Below are 14,275 nucleotides of genomic sequence, written 5' to 3' on the forward strand. Positions count from 1 at the left end.
ACTGAGTCACACTCTGCCCTCAAACTCTGGTTTCTCAGGTTTGTGATAAGGAGGGTACTGTCAAGTCATGGATAGAGCTGAGGCTTAAAAATGATACAGGAAAGGGCTGGTTCAGCAGTGTGAGGATTTGAAGGAGATTCTCTCTCTCTCTCTCTCTCTCTCTCTCTCTCTGTGTGTCTGTGTGTCTGTGGGGGTACACGTGTACATGCACGTGTGTACTTGCGCACGTGTACATGCACATGTGTACTTGCGCATGTCTATATGCATGTGTGTACTTGCACACATTTATATGCACGTGTGTACTTGCGCATGTGTGTACTTGCACATGTGGATATGCATGTGTAGTTGTTCATGTGTACATGCACGTGTGTACTTGCGCATGTGTACATGCACGTGTGTACTTGCGCATGTGTACATGCATTGTGTACTTGCGCACATGTAGGCTAGATGGTTAACCTTAGTTGCTCTGCAGGTGAAGTCCACCTTATTTTTAGAGACAGGCCTGTCATTGGCCTGGAACTCACCAAATAAGTAAGTCTGGCTGGACAAGAAGCCCCTGAGACTGACCTGTCTTTGCATCCTCTGGTTTCCTTATGCCGTTCTGGGACTGGATCTCATGCTTGCACTATATTGACTGAGCCATCTCCTAAGCTCCAGTGAGTCTAAGCCTTACACACCCAAATCTCAACATGTCCAGTCCATGAGTCTATTTGGTTTTCTCCAGTGACTTGGACAAAAAGCACAACTATTCATTAATATTTCACACTTGGTCCTTATTTATATTTATAATCTAAATAAGTTTGCAGTGATAATTTAAAACTCCTTATATGGAGCTTACATTGCTGCAGTTCTTTAGGGAATGAAGAATTGTAATTACAGTTAAGAGGGTGTGCTCTATGGACTCAGGACCCGGTCTACCGATCGCAGTTGTTTTGGGGAAATTTTCTCATACATAATTTATTGAAGAGGTGTCCATGAAAATGATGCGAAGAGAGGAAGGGAGTTCACCTTTAAAGAAGGCACAGTCAGGAGGTTGTGACCCAAGCTCAGGTTTAGACAAGCTAAAAGAATCTTAGTTGGATCTTCAGGAAAACTCGTCAGCTATGGGATGAGGCAGTGACCAGGTGTGAGGCTCACAGGAGAAGCTGGATGAGGCAGTGACCAGGTGTGAGGCTCACAGGAGAAGCTGGATGAGGCAGTGACCAGGTGTGAGGCTCACAGGAGAAGCTGGATGAGGCAGTGACCAGGTGTGAGGCTCACAGGAGAAGCTGGATGAGGCAGTGACCAGGTGTGAGGCTCACAGGAGAAGCTGGATGAGGCAGTGACCAGGTGTGAGGCTCACAGGAGAAGCTGGATGAGGCAGTGACCAGGTGTGAGGCTCACTGGAGAAGCTGGATGAGGTAGTGACCAGGTGTGAGGCTCACAGGAGAAGCTGGATGAGGCAGTGACCAGGTGTGAGGCTCACAGGAGAAGCTGGATGAGGCAGTGATCAGGTGTGAGGCTCACAGAAGAAGCTGGATGAGGTAGTGATCAGGTGTGAGGCTCAGTAGTGGTGGGAGTTGTCTCCCAGAAGCAGAGAGCCTCTGAGAACTGAGTTTAGAGAAGGCCCTTTTGGGTCTCCATGGAAAACCACAGGCCAACCCTATCATCACTCAGAACATTCTGGGTAAGGGGCAGCCCATTTTGTCCAGCCCAAGTAGGCAATAAATGACTGACATAGATTTTAATGTTTAATTGCCAAAGTTCAATCTAATCTAATCAAAGATCAACGTCAAGAAAACCTGAGGTTAACCTTCATGACACACAGTCACCAGGAGTCCAGGTCCCAAGGGCTCATAGCAACCATATACAACGTTAAGAAACAAATGATAGCATTTAAAAATCTTTTAAGGGTAAATTTAAGGAAAAGATGATAGATTCAATGGCAAAAAATATCCTCAGAGCCACACTTGAACCTGCGTTGGAAATCAGGAACATTTCCTAGGGAAAAGGAGAGAAGGAAGCAGACCAGGACTCAAACGTGTAGGGAGATAGCTGATGTATGACTTAGTTGATAATTTAACATCATCAATTATAGCTGTCCACAAGTTCTCAACATCCAAGAGATCCCAGCAACCACACTAGAGGGAAAGTTTGTCCACTGTGGGTTCAGCCCTCTCACAGGAACAGGGGGCCCTGTAACCATGAGGCTAAACACACTGATGGCAGCCAGTACGGATCAGCTGAGAACATTCCACAGACCCTTACAGAAACAGGAAGGATGCAGCAAGAGCACTAGCCCCCTCCTTCCAGGTCACCAGGAACCAGAGCTAACATCCAAGACCTTCCCCGGCAGTGTTGCCAAGTCCTGGCTTCACACTGGACAGGGGATAAACATGGTACTAGCCTCTTGTAGTCACAAAAGGCCTCCTGCAGAATCTCGTGTGGACTGTCCTGACCCTTGGATTGACAGGAAGACTGGGTGAGTAGGAATAAATCAGAGACAGAAGCACAAGTGAACCTCAGTGGGATCTCCGGCAGGCAGCAGGACTGTGTGCTGTTTTGCTCTTCTTTGGTAAGGGTTTTGGCTATGATCTATTCCAGGATGTTGCCAAGTGCAGCAGAGAAGACACAGGGAGACCCCTACAGATTCTGTGGAGGTAGACCATGAACACCTGCCCTGAAGGCAGGAACCAGAAGCTCTTAGATTCATCGTCCTGAAGCACCAGAATGTGTGCATCAGAGAGGAAGCAGCGGAAATGACATGGAGTGTTCTCCTTCCTCCAGGGTAGATGCTATAACACCCCACTCATCCCAGAAGGACATGTGGAGCAAGAGTACTCAGGTCTGGTTTCTTGGTATTAGTAGCAAGTACAGGTCATGTGACTGTGTAGGTTCCATGGTCAACAGAAAGATACAATGAAGAGAACCTTGCCAAGGATCGGGAAGTCATTTGCTCACTGACTCTGGGCTAGAAACATAGTTGACCTTTGATGTTGGATGCAGACTTAAACTCCATTCCTAATATTCAATTTTTATGCAACTGCATTCTGTTATTACTGCTATCTCTGTGTGAGTCCGTACTGGGGAACATCATGATCATTTCCCTGGGGGGAAGAGAAGTGATAATGTTTGTATAAGGTTTTCAGGAGCCAGGATTGTGTAACAGAAGCAGCTTCCGTCTCTGTCTTAGGATTTCTCCTGCTCTGCACACAGAGAGCGTGGATATGATAATTCTATATGCTTTTCTCTCCTGTTCAAGGCAGGGGCTGAGCAGCATTGCGGGTCTCCATCATGGACGTTCCAGATGTGGCAGAAGGGCCCTTCCAGGTACTGGAAATAAAAAAAAACAATCTCCAGACATCTCCATGTGTCCCCTAGATGGCGGACTTGTCCTGGCTGAAATCTTTGTTCTGGCAGAAGGACAGCAAGAAGACTTCTAGACAAAGTCACCGTCTGTAAGTACTTACTTGGGTCACAGAAGAAAGTGGCCCAAGAGGCTTAGATATGGTAGTTGGGAAATAACTATGAGAAAGTGATTGTTGATTCTTGGGAGCCTTCCATGAGACCTCACATCGTCACAGTGGATCTGGAACAGGGACAGGCTGAAGCTGAGCCCACGTCATATGTGTGAAAAGCAGGTTTCTGGAACTCTGGTTACGGTTAGTGATAACACGGCAGACATCATCATGTGTGGGAATGAGCCCAAGCATGAGGACCCTAAGACCAAACCAGAGCCGCATCCCTCAAGTCAGCTGGCCCATCACCAAATGCAAACTCCCCAGCAGCCCGATTTTCCTAAGTATGGCTTGGCAGCCACCAATCTGAAGGGACTCAGCTAGCCTGAATGAACAATAAAGACATCTCTTCTGCTTTGTTCTGCAAAAAAAGCCACAGGAAGCTGCTCCCGAGGAGCCCTGGGGTCCCATTGCTTGAGGCCCCTTGATCCTGCTCAATCTTCTCACAGACATCACTCTTGTGCCCTGTGAGTCTGCACACAGTGGGCTGCCAAGCTTTGCTCTTGCTAAGGAAAGCCAGGGCAATCTCTAAACCAAATATACGGGCATCCCCTGTTCATGGGGACATTCATCTAGGCATGCTTTCTTAGACGCCATTCATTCTTAGCGAAGAAGATTTTTATAAATATTACCCGTTGAAACATTGGCTCTTCACTCAGGCAAACATTTTCTTATCGCTTACGTAATTGGGAGAGCCCTGAGATGATGATGGTAAAAACCCAGTGATTTCCACTGCTCACACAGGTGGCTTTAATCAATAAGGCTGGACTCGAGGACAGCTTTTGCATTTGGGAATACATTCTGCCAACTCGTGGAGCTTACTCTCAGCAAAATACTCAGGTTTTAAGGAATGGTTGGGATTCTTTTTACTGTGTTTTAGTGTTGCTTTTTCCTTCAGAGGGACCAAGAAAACCCATCCTGTGTTTTCCTTTCTCTCTTTCACCTCACGTGTGTGTGTGTGTGTGTGTGTGTGTGAGAGAGAGAGAGAGAGAGAGAGAGAATATCATATAAGAGAGAGAGAGAGAGAGAGAGAGAGAGAGAGAGAGAGAGAGAGAACTTATATCATATTTGCCAAACACCATTTTGTTGGAGTTTTCTACCTGGGTTCTAGGGATTGTGAACACCCAGAGACCCCAAACTAGTCAGAAGGAAGGCAGGTTTTATAGGCAGACCTCTGACTCTGTGCACAGCTGGTGGGAGCCGTCTGCTCTCAGATTTCCCTGAGCAAGTGCAACCGTGACATGTATAGTACCTGTAGGGGTTCTCTGCATCTTACCTTTGTTTTGCTGTCAAAGCAGGTGAATCCCAGGGCAAAATCCACCGTGAAGCACAGAGTCTCCCCTTGCCAGCTGCACAGATATGTTTTTGACTGGAAAAGAGCATTAATTTTGAGTAAGTGCTCTACAATAGTTCTTTTTAACTACAGGAAGGTAGTTGGCAGATTAGCTACTTTAGCCAAAGTACATTGTTTTAAGTCTGAACACACGCATTATGTAGGATAAATGAGAAGGTTTGGGAGTTGCATGGAACTGCAGAGGCACCTACAGCAGGGAGCACTTTCTCACTTTTCTGTTTTCAGACAGACAAAGATGTCTTTGAAGGCATCAATTAAACAAAACTGAATCATTAAAACATTTCAACAGACATCTGTTCTCCAAGGACTTGGTTTTCTGGCTCTCTGACATGTGTGCATGCATCTGTGTGTGTCTGTGCACACACACTCACACATCCAACACAGGGAAGTCAGGAGGAGCTTATCACTCTGCACAGGGTGCCCTGCACATCCTCTGCACTGATACTGGTTCTGTCATTTATCTCTTGCTATCTTATATTCTTTTCCTAGAACTAGACAAATGCCTTGGACATCACTGAAGTGTGTCGAAGATCCCTGAGGAGACTGTCACCACGTCTTGGCTCTATTTTCTCCTTTACCTCTCCTAGCAAAACAGAGAGCAGGCCCAGGAAGCAAGGACCCTGTCCAACACGACTTTGACAACGCTTCCTTTTGCTCAGCCCTTGGTCAGCTTCCTAACATTTTCAGGAGTCCAAAACTGTTCACCAAAACCGTGCACGAAGCAGGTGCCCACTGCATGCTATGCAGACTGCTTTGATGCTGGTGGGAATTGCTAGATCCATCTCTGCCCCCAGGAGCTGTTCCCCTCGCTTGCTTTTTCTAACTTGACCCAGACCATAAGACATGCTCACATTCCTTTTACAAGTCCATAATAATGGGTGCTCTCATACTGTGGGAATTACTAATTTCTGGAATTTAAATGTAGTGATGATAAACTATGAGCAACAATTTCTAGGAGATTGTTGTATTCTTGGAGCCTTGGTCTCTGACATCATGAAAGCGGCAGAACTGTGAACCCTGGTGGGGAGTGTCTGGTCTTTGGTGTGCAGGAGAGCACTGCTGCAGTGTTAGACACTCGTGTGCTCAGAGACTCAGCTGGGACGGGAGACAGGAGTAGAAAGTTTGGGCAGAGGCTGAACCCTGCAAAATCTCGCAGCAGAGTCTTCCCATTCAAATCTTCAGACTCTGGCATGCGGTGTGTGTGTGTGCGCGCATGGGTGCATGTGTGTGTGTGAACTATAAGTACCCCCGTTGCATTGGATGTTTGCTCCTTATTTTCCTTAATATGTTGGGGGGAAAAACCCTCAAGTTGACACCTGTTTCCCAATTCTCTGAGAAGAGACTGCCTCATGGTCCATTCAGTGGGACAAGGGTATCAGAGGATTTGTCACAAACATGACCACGTTAGAGGCACCCACCCTCATGGACTGCTTACATTTCAAAACAAAATCAACCATTTAAACATTTCAAATGACAGGGGAACTTATTATGACACATTCTTGAAATTGCTGAAGATATGGAGGCTATAAGAATGACTTTCTTAATCACTTCTAGATCTACTGGTGAAAGCATGGATAAAAGTTACACACAGAACACCAGTTGCTAGGCAGAGGAGTAAGATATGACTTTTCTTGAGAGACTCTATCTGAAGCATGTCATACAATGACCCAAAACAATGCTTAGTGGTTGACTGTAGCATTAGACACCTAACAACACTCTGTGAATAAATCACTGTGCTCAGGAAAGAAGTACTAAACGCCTCCTACAACAACTGTCCAGCATTTAGAACAAATTTCCAAAGCGTTTTAGAAAATATTATATGGAAATGTCAGAGAGAGCTTAATAATAGCTCAGAATACATGGCTGTGAAGGTCAGCTTCAGAACAAAAGCAAAGGCAGTCAAAAAAAGAGCAACCAATGTTTAAGAAAAATATCAAAAACCTCAAGCACAGAATCACCTGGGGAGTTAAAAACAAAACCCAACAACCTAAGACAAAACCAAACGAGAATACTAGTGATCATAAAACGCCTTCTCAACTTTGTTCTGGATAAAGAGCCTTGTTGCCTAGAGATGGTGCAGAGTTAACCCCAGAGCAGTTGCTCCAGTTCATGGAGAAAATTATGTTAAAACAATAAACAGTCAGTTGGGTTTAGTGCTGCAATGCCAGCTTTCAGGAGGCTGAGGCAGAAAGGTTAACCTGGTCTACACAGCCAGACTGTAATAATAAAAAATGATGGTGGTGGTGGTGGTGATGATGATGATGATGATGATGATGAAGACATCAATACAAGCAACTTGAAAAGGTCCTGGACTCCAATAATGAAGTGAGGAACAGTTCTGATCACATCCACCTGGAAGAGTTTGTGTTCCTAAGGAATGTGACATACAGTGTCTTTGTGCCTTCCACTTCCTTGTGTGTGCAAGTGTGCTCACGCATGTGCGCATGTCTATCTGTCTCCCTATCCCTCTTTCCTTCCTTCTCCCCTTGATTATGGGAAAGTGTTTTCATTCTTTTTCTAAATATTTGGTAGAAATCTCGGGTGGAAGCAAGAAATATCCCTTTCTTGCGGGAGACAATCTGCCTCACCTTGATGGAGTTCCCCTTGATTTCTGCCATCTACTCTATGTATGCAGAGTCTCCATCTTTCCTCATGCTGACGATTTACTTCCTTTACTCTTTCTCTCTTGAGTCTTTTTGCAGGCTTGTCAAAGCTAATGATATTTACAGAGAGTCAGCTTTGTGATTTGCCTTAATGCTTCTTTGACACATGGATGGCTTAGAAATTGCCGCCTTAAAGTATTTAAGTATGTTCCATTTATCTTTCAGTTGTTGATGACTGTTTCCAATTAGGTTGGAGAACATCTTTGGAATGGCTTCAGCTCTTATCAGTGTGTGGTGGTTGTTTCATAGTCTTGGTATGGTTTACTTTGGCATATGCCCCACAGGCCTTGAAGATAACCTCCAGGAATCTACTGTTCAGTGGAGCGCTCCATAAACGCTTCTCACGCATTGCTTTTGGTTCATTTCCCTTGGCTCCGTCAGCTTTTACCATGCATATCTTAAAGTTCTGTGTCTGGTGAACACATGCATATTGGCCAAGTCTCCTTGGCCAGGGAGTTGACTGCTCATCCTCCCACAATCCCTCCTGTAGTAGCTTCTTGGAAGTCTACTAGATTTGACAACTACCCTCGCTTTCCTTTGACCTGAGCCATACGGTGCAGCCTCTTCTGTCTTTTCTCTTCAGGCTTTGTTGATATTTGAGACAGCCTTTCAGTAGACACTGTATGGTACTTGCTCTCTGTGTAACTCATTTATCAGTGGTATATTCACACAGCTTCCAATGGGTGGGATTTGTGATGTCATTACCTTCTGTTTTCTTTTTGTCTGCTTAATGTCATATTACTTGGGGGAAATGTTAACATTTTGTATTTGTCTGAAAGGTTTTGTGTTTTGTTGTGGCTGTGCTCGCCCTAGAGAAAAACAGAAGCCTCACCTGTTTCCCCATGGCTTTCCTCCTCATTATTGCTCCCTTCATTTAAGCATTTTCTCTACATACATTTGGACTCATATTGGACAATGGTATAGTTTTTGCTTCAACCATAAAATGTGACAATCTCTTTTTCCCTTTTCAAGAAACTTCTGGGTTCCTGCTTCTGTCACTTACTTTTTGTTTAGATAAAGTCTCCATCTATTTCTTCTAGGTATGTCTGCCGAAGACAATTTATCTTAATCCCTCTTAATTAGGAAACAGTTTGAAAGACATTTTTCATTCCTGAAAGGTATTTTCAATGGCCGTGGGATTCCGTAAGCTAATGCCTTCCTTCTGGTACTTAAATACTGGAAGCCTTCCTTCTGCCATCACTGTTCATGAGAGATCTCATCTAAGCTGAGATTATTTTGCTCTGTAATCTTCTATTCTTCCTCTCTGACTGATTTCATGATGTTTTTTTATTAGGTTTTCTGAGCCATGAGAACCATGGCAAGTCTCAGGATAGCTTCCTGGGACATTCGTTTGTGGATTATTCATTTCTCAGATGCGCATACTTTGAGCTTTGAATAATTTCTTTGGGTATATTTGTCTTTCCTCCTTGGGTCCCCAGTTCTGGACACTATACTTCAATCTGTGTCTTGAGTCTGCTGTCCCTCCAATCTGTGTTCTCTCTGTTACTCACAGAGACATTTTTTGTTGTCACGGATTTGGTCACAGCTCCTTCCTCTGCCCTTATTTTACCTCCTTGCCTGAGCTTTTAATTCGGTCACAATGGTTTTCACATCTACTTTTTCATTTTCTTTATTTTTATCCTGTTATGTTAGATCTCTTTGTCTGTACTTACGATATTTCCATTTGTTAGAATATATTCATACTTGCTTTTTTAATCATGTATTTTAAAACTGCAGCTGCCCTTAAATCATTCCCAAATAAGTTTAACATTTCTGAATTTCAGTGTTGGCACCTGAGGACTGTCTGGCAGTCTCTAAGATTTTCCTGGTTTTTGGCATGACAGGTGGTTTTCTTTTGCAATCTGGGGAGTTTTGTACTATGAGACTTCTGATCTTAGGCAAACATTCCATTTTGAATAATTTTCTTGACATTGTTTCAGTAGGGGAGGGTATGTCAAGTATGCTAGATACCCAGTTTCCCCTCTTGGCTTGCCTTGTTTCCCCTGGATGAAGGAAGATATCCTGGCCATGTACTTGGCTGCTGTGAACCCACTGGGGAGGGATGTCTGGACTTGGCTGACAAAGGTAGAAATCCTGACTCAAAGTAGAAAAAGGCAAAGTCAGTGTCTCACTCAGCCGTAATCAGAGAAGCTTCCTCCTTTAGTAGATGTGGTCTGCTAATACAGAGGTCCAGAGTTGGACGATATGCAGAAAGCAGGAGACCTCGGAACGCTCAGCCCTAAGTGGGGTGTCTCCATCAATCCCCTCCCTTCAAGGCTCAGAGAATCCTAGGGCAGAGGAAGTGAAAAGATTTTAAGACCCCAAAGGGATAAGGTACACCAAGGAAACAAGGCCTTGTGAACACAGCAGGATGGGCGCAGAAACAAACTCACAGAGACTGTGGCAGCACACATAGGGCCTTCACGGTCTAAGCCAGAGGGACGTGGGCATAAGCACCCATTCCTAACTCAGAAGCGATTTCCAATTGATAAATGTTCACAGATGAAAACTTAGTTTTCTCCAGTGTAGTCTTACTGGGAATACAAACCAGTCTTAAGGCCAGGTCCCATGCCCAGCAGTAAACGGACAACACAAAATGAATTCAATGGCATTTTTGGACATTATTTGTCTCATAATGCTTTATCAAGTTTCTTTTAACCCCCTGGAAGTATTTTGCCTGTATATTATAGTTTCTGGTTTTGTGTTTTTGTAGGATTTTTGTGTGTGTGACTGTGTGTGTCTCTCTGTATCTATATGTATTTTATAGCTTTGGCTTTGTCTCCTTTTCTTTTTTGCTTGCTTGTTTTGTCCTCTTTTGGTTTCTTTGTATTTTATCTAGTTTTTTAGGTACCTGTTTGTACCCTAATGAGAAAAAGGAAGAATATGGACTTGATTGAGTGAAGAAGTGGAGAGGATCTGGGAGTTCAGGCAAGGGAAAGTTATAATAAAATACTTCGTGTTAAAAAACAAAAGAAATCCTGGCTCAAGAAATTTCCTCATACTGAAACCGGAATCATAAAACAGGTGCAAGGCTTCAATAAACCTGTGGCTCAAGGAATTCTGGTACCCATAATATGCCCTGGAGCCAGGCGTTGCAAAACAGCCTGAATTATCTCTCACCTTGCAGTTCATAAAATAATAACAATAACAATAACAACAACAACAACAACAATAATAGCAGCCGTCATTTTGGGTCAGGCAAAGCCATTCCCTCTTCTGTACTACTCTCTGCACAAAGACTGATTCTCAGATCCCGCATGGCGCATTCCCTGTACCCTCAGATACTGAGCTGCAGGTTTGTTGTCACCAAACTCTTAGACCACTAAGACTGTTCTGTTTATAGCTGAACAGTCATTATATAGACGATTTCTGGTTTACCAGGATCTACTCATTGTATCCCAACTTCTCTATATATTATGTGCAGTGTCTAGGGTTTTAGGTCACTTAGTCGAACCAGAAAGGGGCCCCACAAAACTTTTTTGAAGGAGTAGCTTCATATTAATATTTCCAAAAATTTTATTTTCAGTTTTTGGTCACAACATAATACAATGTTTAATAAAAGCATTTCAAAATAAATGTACTGTTATTGAAACTCCAGTGTTGGTTTTCTGTGGCAATTCCCAGGTTTCTCGGTACTACAGGCAGTTTTGTCTGGAACAGAGAGAAATCACATGGCGAGGCTTTCCTCCCTTCCCAGTGGCCACAGCGGCCCTGTCTACTGCGAGCCTACGCAAGAGCACAGGAGAACAAACTAGAGATGGGTGCATGGTGGGCTGCAGAGCCAGTGAGCTGGGCATGATTTTTTTCCTCCGAGTTATAGTCTGGGACAGTCTCAACCTCTTCCACCTGTCTCCGAGAGGTGTATGAGTCCTTGTCCTTTCCATTTCTCTCAAGGATTTACAGAGACCCTGCCCCTCTCAGTGTGATAGGGCAGACCCTGTCCTCATAAAAAAACACAAGAGACTGGATTTGGAGCTGGCATGATCCTCCTTACTAAGTGCGCATCAATTGCTAAGGCTGTGAGGACCCAGTGAATGGGTGTTTTCCAGAGACAGCGCAGCATGGAGAAACCAAACTGCAGATCTTACGATGCCCACTGTGCAGAACTGCAGGCTTCCACTGCTAGCTTCTCTTGGCACAAAGTGCTTTTCGCTAATCAAGACTTAAAGACCCTGGGAAGGCACAATTAGAAAGCTTCTGAATACCTACCTTTGCTTTCATCTCCGAACGCCACTCCAGAAAATTACATACGTGGTAGTAGCAGGAAAATCAAGATAATTAAGATTAAAATAGCTCTTTGTACGGTGGTGGGTTGCGAACTAAATCAGACTGTGCTAAAATGTAGTTTTAAATAGCACATTTGGGCTCATTTTCACATATTAAAAAATATTCACACTCTGGTACCATTAAATAAACAAAGGCATGAATATTAGCTTTTGAAATATCATAGAGAACATGGCAGAATGTTTAAGTGGCGGCTGATCAACAGCAAAGGAGCTGAAGCTGAGGCAGCAATTCTTTTCATTGAGAAGAACAGGAAGCCGGGGCTGTTTGGAGACACCAGGGCAGGGGAGAGCTTGAAAAGCAGCTGCAAGAGAAGCACTTCTCTGTACGAGCAGAGACCAAGCCTGCGTTCCCTTTACCCCGCTTCCTGCTATCATGGTAGAAAGATGCTGAATTCTCAGCAGCCTAGGGGGTACCTAAAAGGTAGGTACCTGAATCACATCAGAAAGTTCACAGATTGCCCACAGTTCAAGGAGATGCCCATTCTCCTCCTGCAGCATGCTGCTTCCTGCACCAGAGGTCAGAGCTGCAGCCTAAGGAGTTCACACCCCTACGAGGCTGCAATGTGGCCCACTGTATGCTGTTATCTGACATCAGGGAACACGGTGCTAAATGGGCGGTTTACAGTGACGAATGTGAAAGTCAAGAAAGAATACATATTGCAACATAATATTAGCTTGGATGAACTAGAAAAGGAAGGAAAGCATGGAATCAAGTTCTAGAAGAGGGGAGAAGGCAATCAGTAGCAACAAGGAATACAAGAGTAAAGGAGAAAATAGTAAAACAACATGGAGCATTTACAGACTCAACATGTGACCTTAAAAAATACTTTTAAAAACTCCAAATTTTAGCTATATTGATGAAATATTAAAAAAAAAAAGACTCACATAGCCCAAGTCAGAAATCAAACAGGGCACATAGCTCTGATTTTGCAGAAAAAATACTGGAAGAAAACTGTAAATAATTTTGCACAAATAAATTAGATAAATTATATGAAATTGATGTGTCCTATGAGACACACAATCTGCTAAGGCTGAATCATTATGATGCAGCAAGTAGGAACATTTATTTACTTGCAAAGGTGCTGAGCAACAGCCAATACCCCAAATCCAAAGGAAAACAACAGATCACACATTCTACTGGTAAATTCTACCAAATATCTAAGGAAGAATGAAGATCTCTGCTGTGGGACAATGGCCTTGTACCCTGAAAAGATTTGTCACTTGTATTGGTTTAATAAAATGCTGATTGGCCAGAAGTCAGGCAGGAAGTATAGGTGGGGAGACCAGAACAGGAGAATTCTGGGAAGAGGAAAGGCTCAGGCTGCAGTCGTCACTCAGATGCAGAGGAAGCAAGATGAGAATGACTCACTGATAAAGGTACCAAGCCACATGACTAACACAGACAGGATTTATGGGTTAATGTAAGATGTAAGAATTATTTAATAAGAAAGCCTGAGCTAATAGGCCAATCAGTTTATAATTAATGCAGACCTCTGTGTCTTTCTTTGGGACTGAATAGCTGCAGGACCAGGTGGGACAGACATCTCTGTGAACAGATCTCTTAAAAACTTAAAATTTGATGTTTTCAAACCTGTTCTCTAAGTTCTGCATCTCTTAGTGCCAAAGCCAAAGAGACCCCCCCAGGAAAAGAAAAGTAAAGATCAGTATTTTTGATGGATACTGACCAAGATCACCACAAAATGCAAAACACGAACAACCAGAACTCAACAGTGCATTAAGGGCACTGTATGCCATGACAAGTAGTATTTATCTATGTAAAGAAAAGATAACTTGACACTGGAAAAATCAATCAATGCCCTGTACTTTATTTAAAAGGAAAGGAGTAAATTTTTTCATTTTGACTGATGTAAGAAAGGTCTTGGAAAAATCTAATACTATCCCATGATTAAAGCATAGAAATCACTGAGAGAGGCACAATGAAACAACCCCATGCATGTGAAATTCCACAGCTAATGTCAGTGAGAAAGATTGAAGGTTTTGTCTCTAAAGAAACAAAAGGCATCAAACTGTAAATAGAAAAAAAAGACCTGTAAAATGATCCTTGCTCACAAATTACATGAACTTATGTAAAGAAAGTCTTAAAAACTGAACAAAATTGAAAAGTATTTGAGCACAGAAAATTAGTGACAAAAACAAATTATGCTTCTACATGCTGATCATGAACAGCCTAAGAAGGGTGTTAAGGAAATAATCTCATTTACAATTACATCACAGAGGATAAAATAAATAGTAGAATGGTCAACTAAGTAACAAAATACTAACCAACGAATAAAACATTTAAATATTTAACCAAGGAATTAAAAGAATCTTAAACTTAAAATTTGAAAAGTGATCTTGTGTTCCCACATCAGGAGATTTAATGTTGAAGTGTCAATACCGCTCAAAGTTACTGATGAACTCAATACCAACTCCATAAAAAACTCCAAAGACGTTTTCATAAGACTAGAAAAGCTG

General features: G+C 43.1%; 1 protein-coding gene across 2 annotated transcripts in view; it reads right to left on the minus strand.

Moving 5' to 3' along the window:
- Positions 1–14,275, minus strand: part of Sntg2 (syntrophin gamma 2) — a 209,624-nt gene that overhangs the window by 14,904 nt on the left and 180,445 nt on the right. For both annotated transcript variants that reach the window (XM_057778495.1, XM_057778504.1), the window contains one exon: positions 4,774–4,866. In XM_057778495.1, coding sequence (XP_057634478.1) covers positions 4,774–4,866 — 93 coding nt within the window. The remainder of the gene's footprint in view (positions 1–4,773; positions 4,867–14,275) is intronic.

This window comes from Chionomys nivalis, chromosome 1, assembly GCF_950005125.1.
Source record: "Chionomys nivalis chromosome 1, mChiNiv1.1, whole genome shotgun sequence".
In the NCBI taxonomy this organism is placed as follows: Eukaryota; Metazoa; Chordata; class Mammalia; order Rodentia; family Cricetidae; genus Chionomys; species Chionomys nivalis.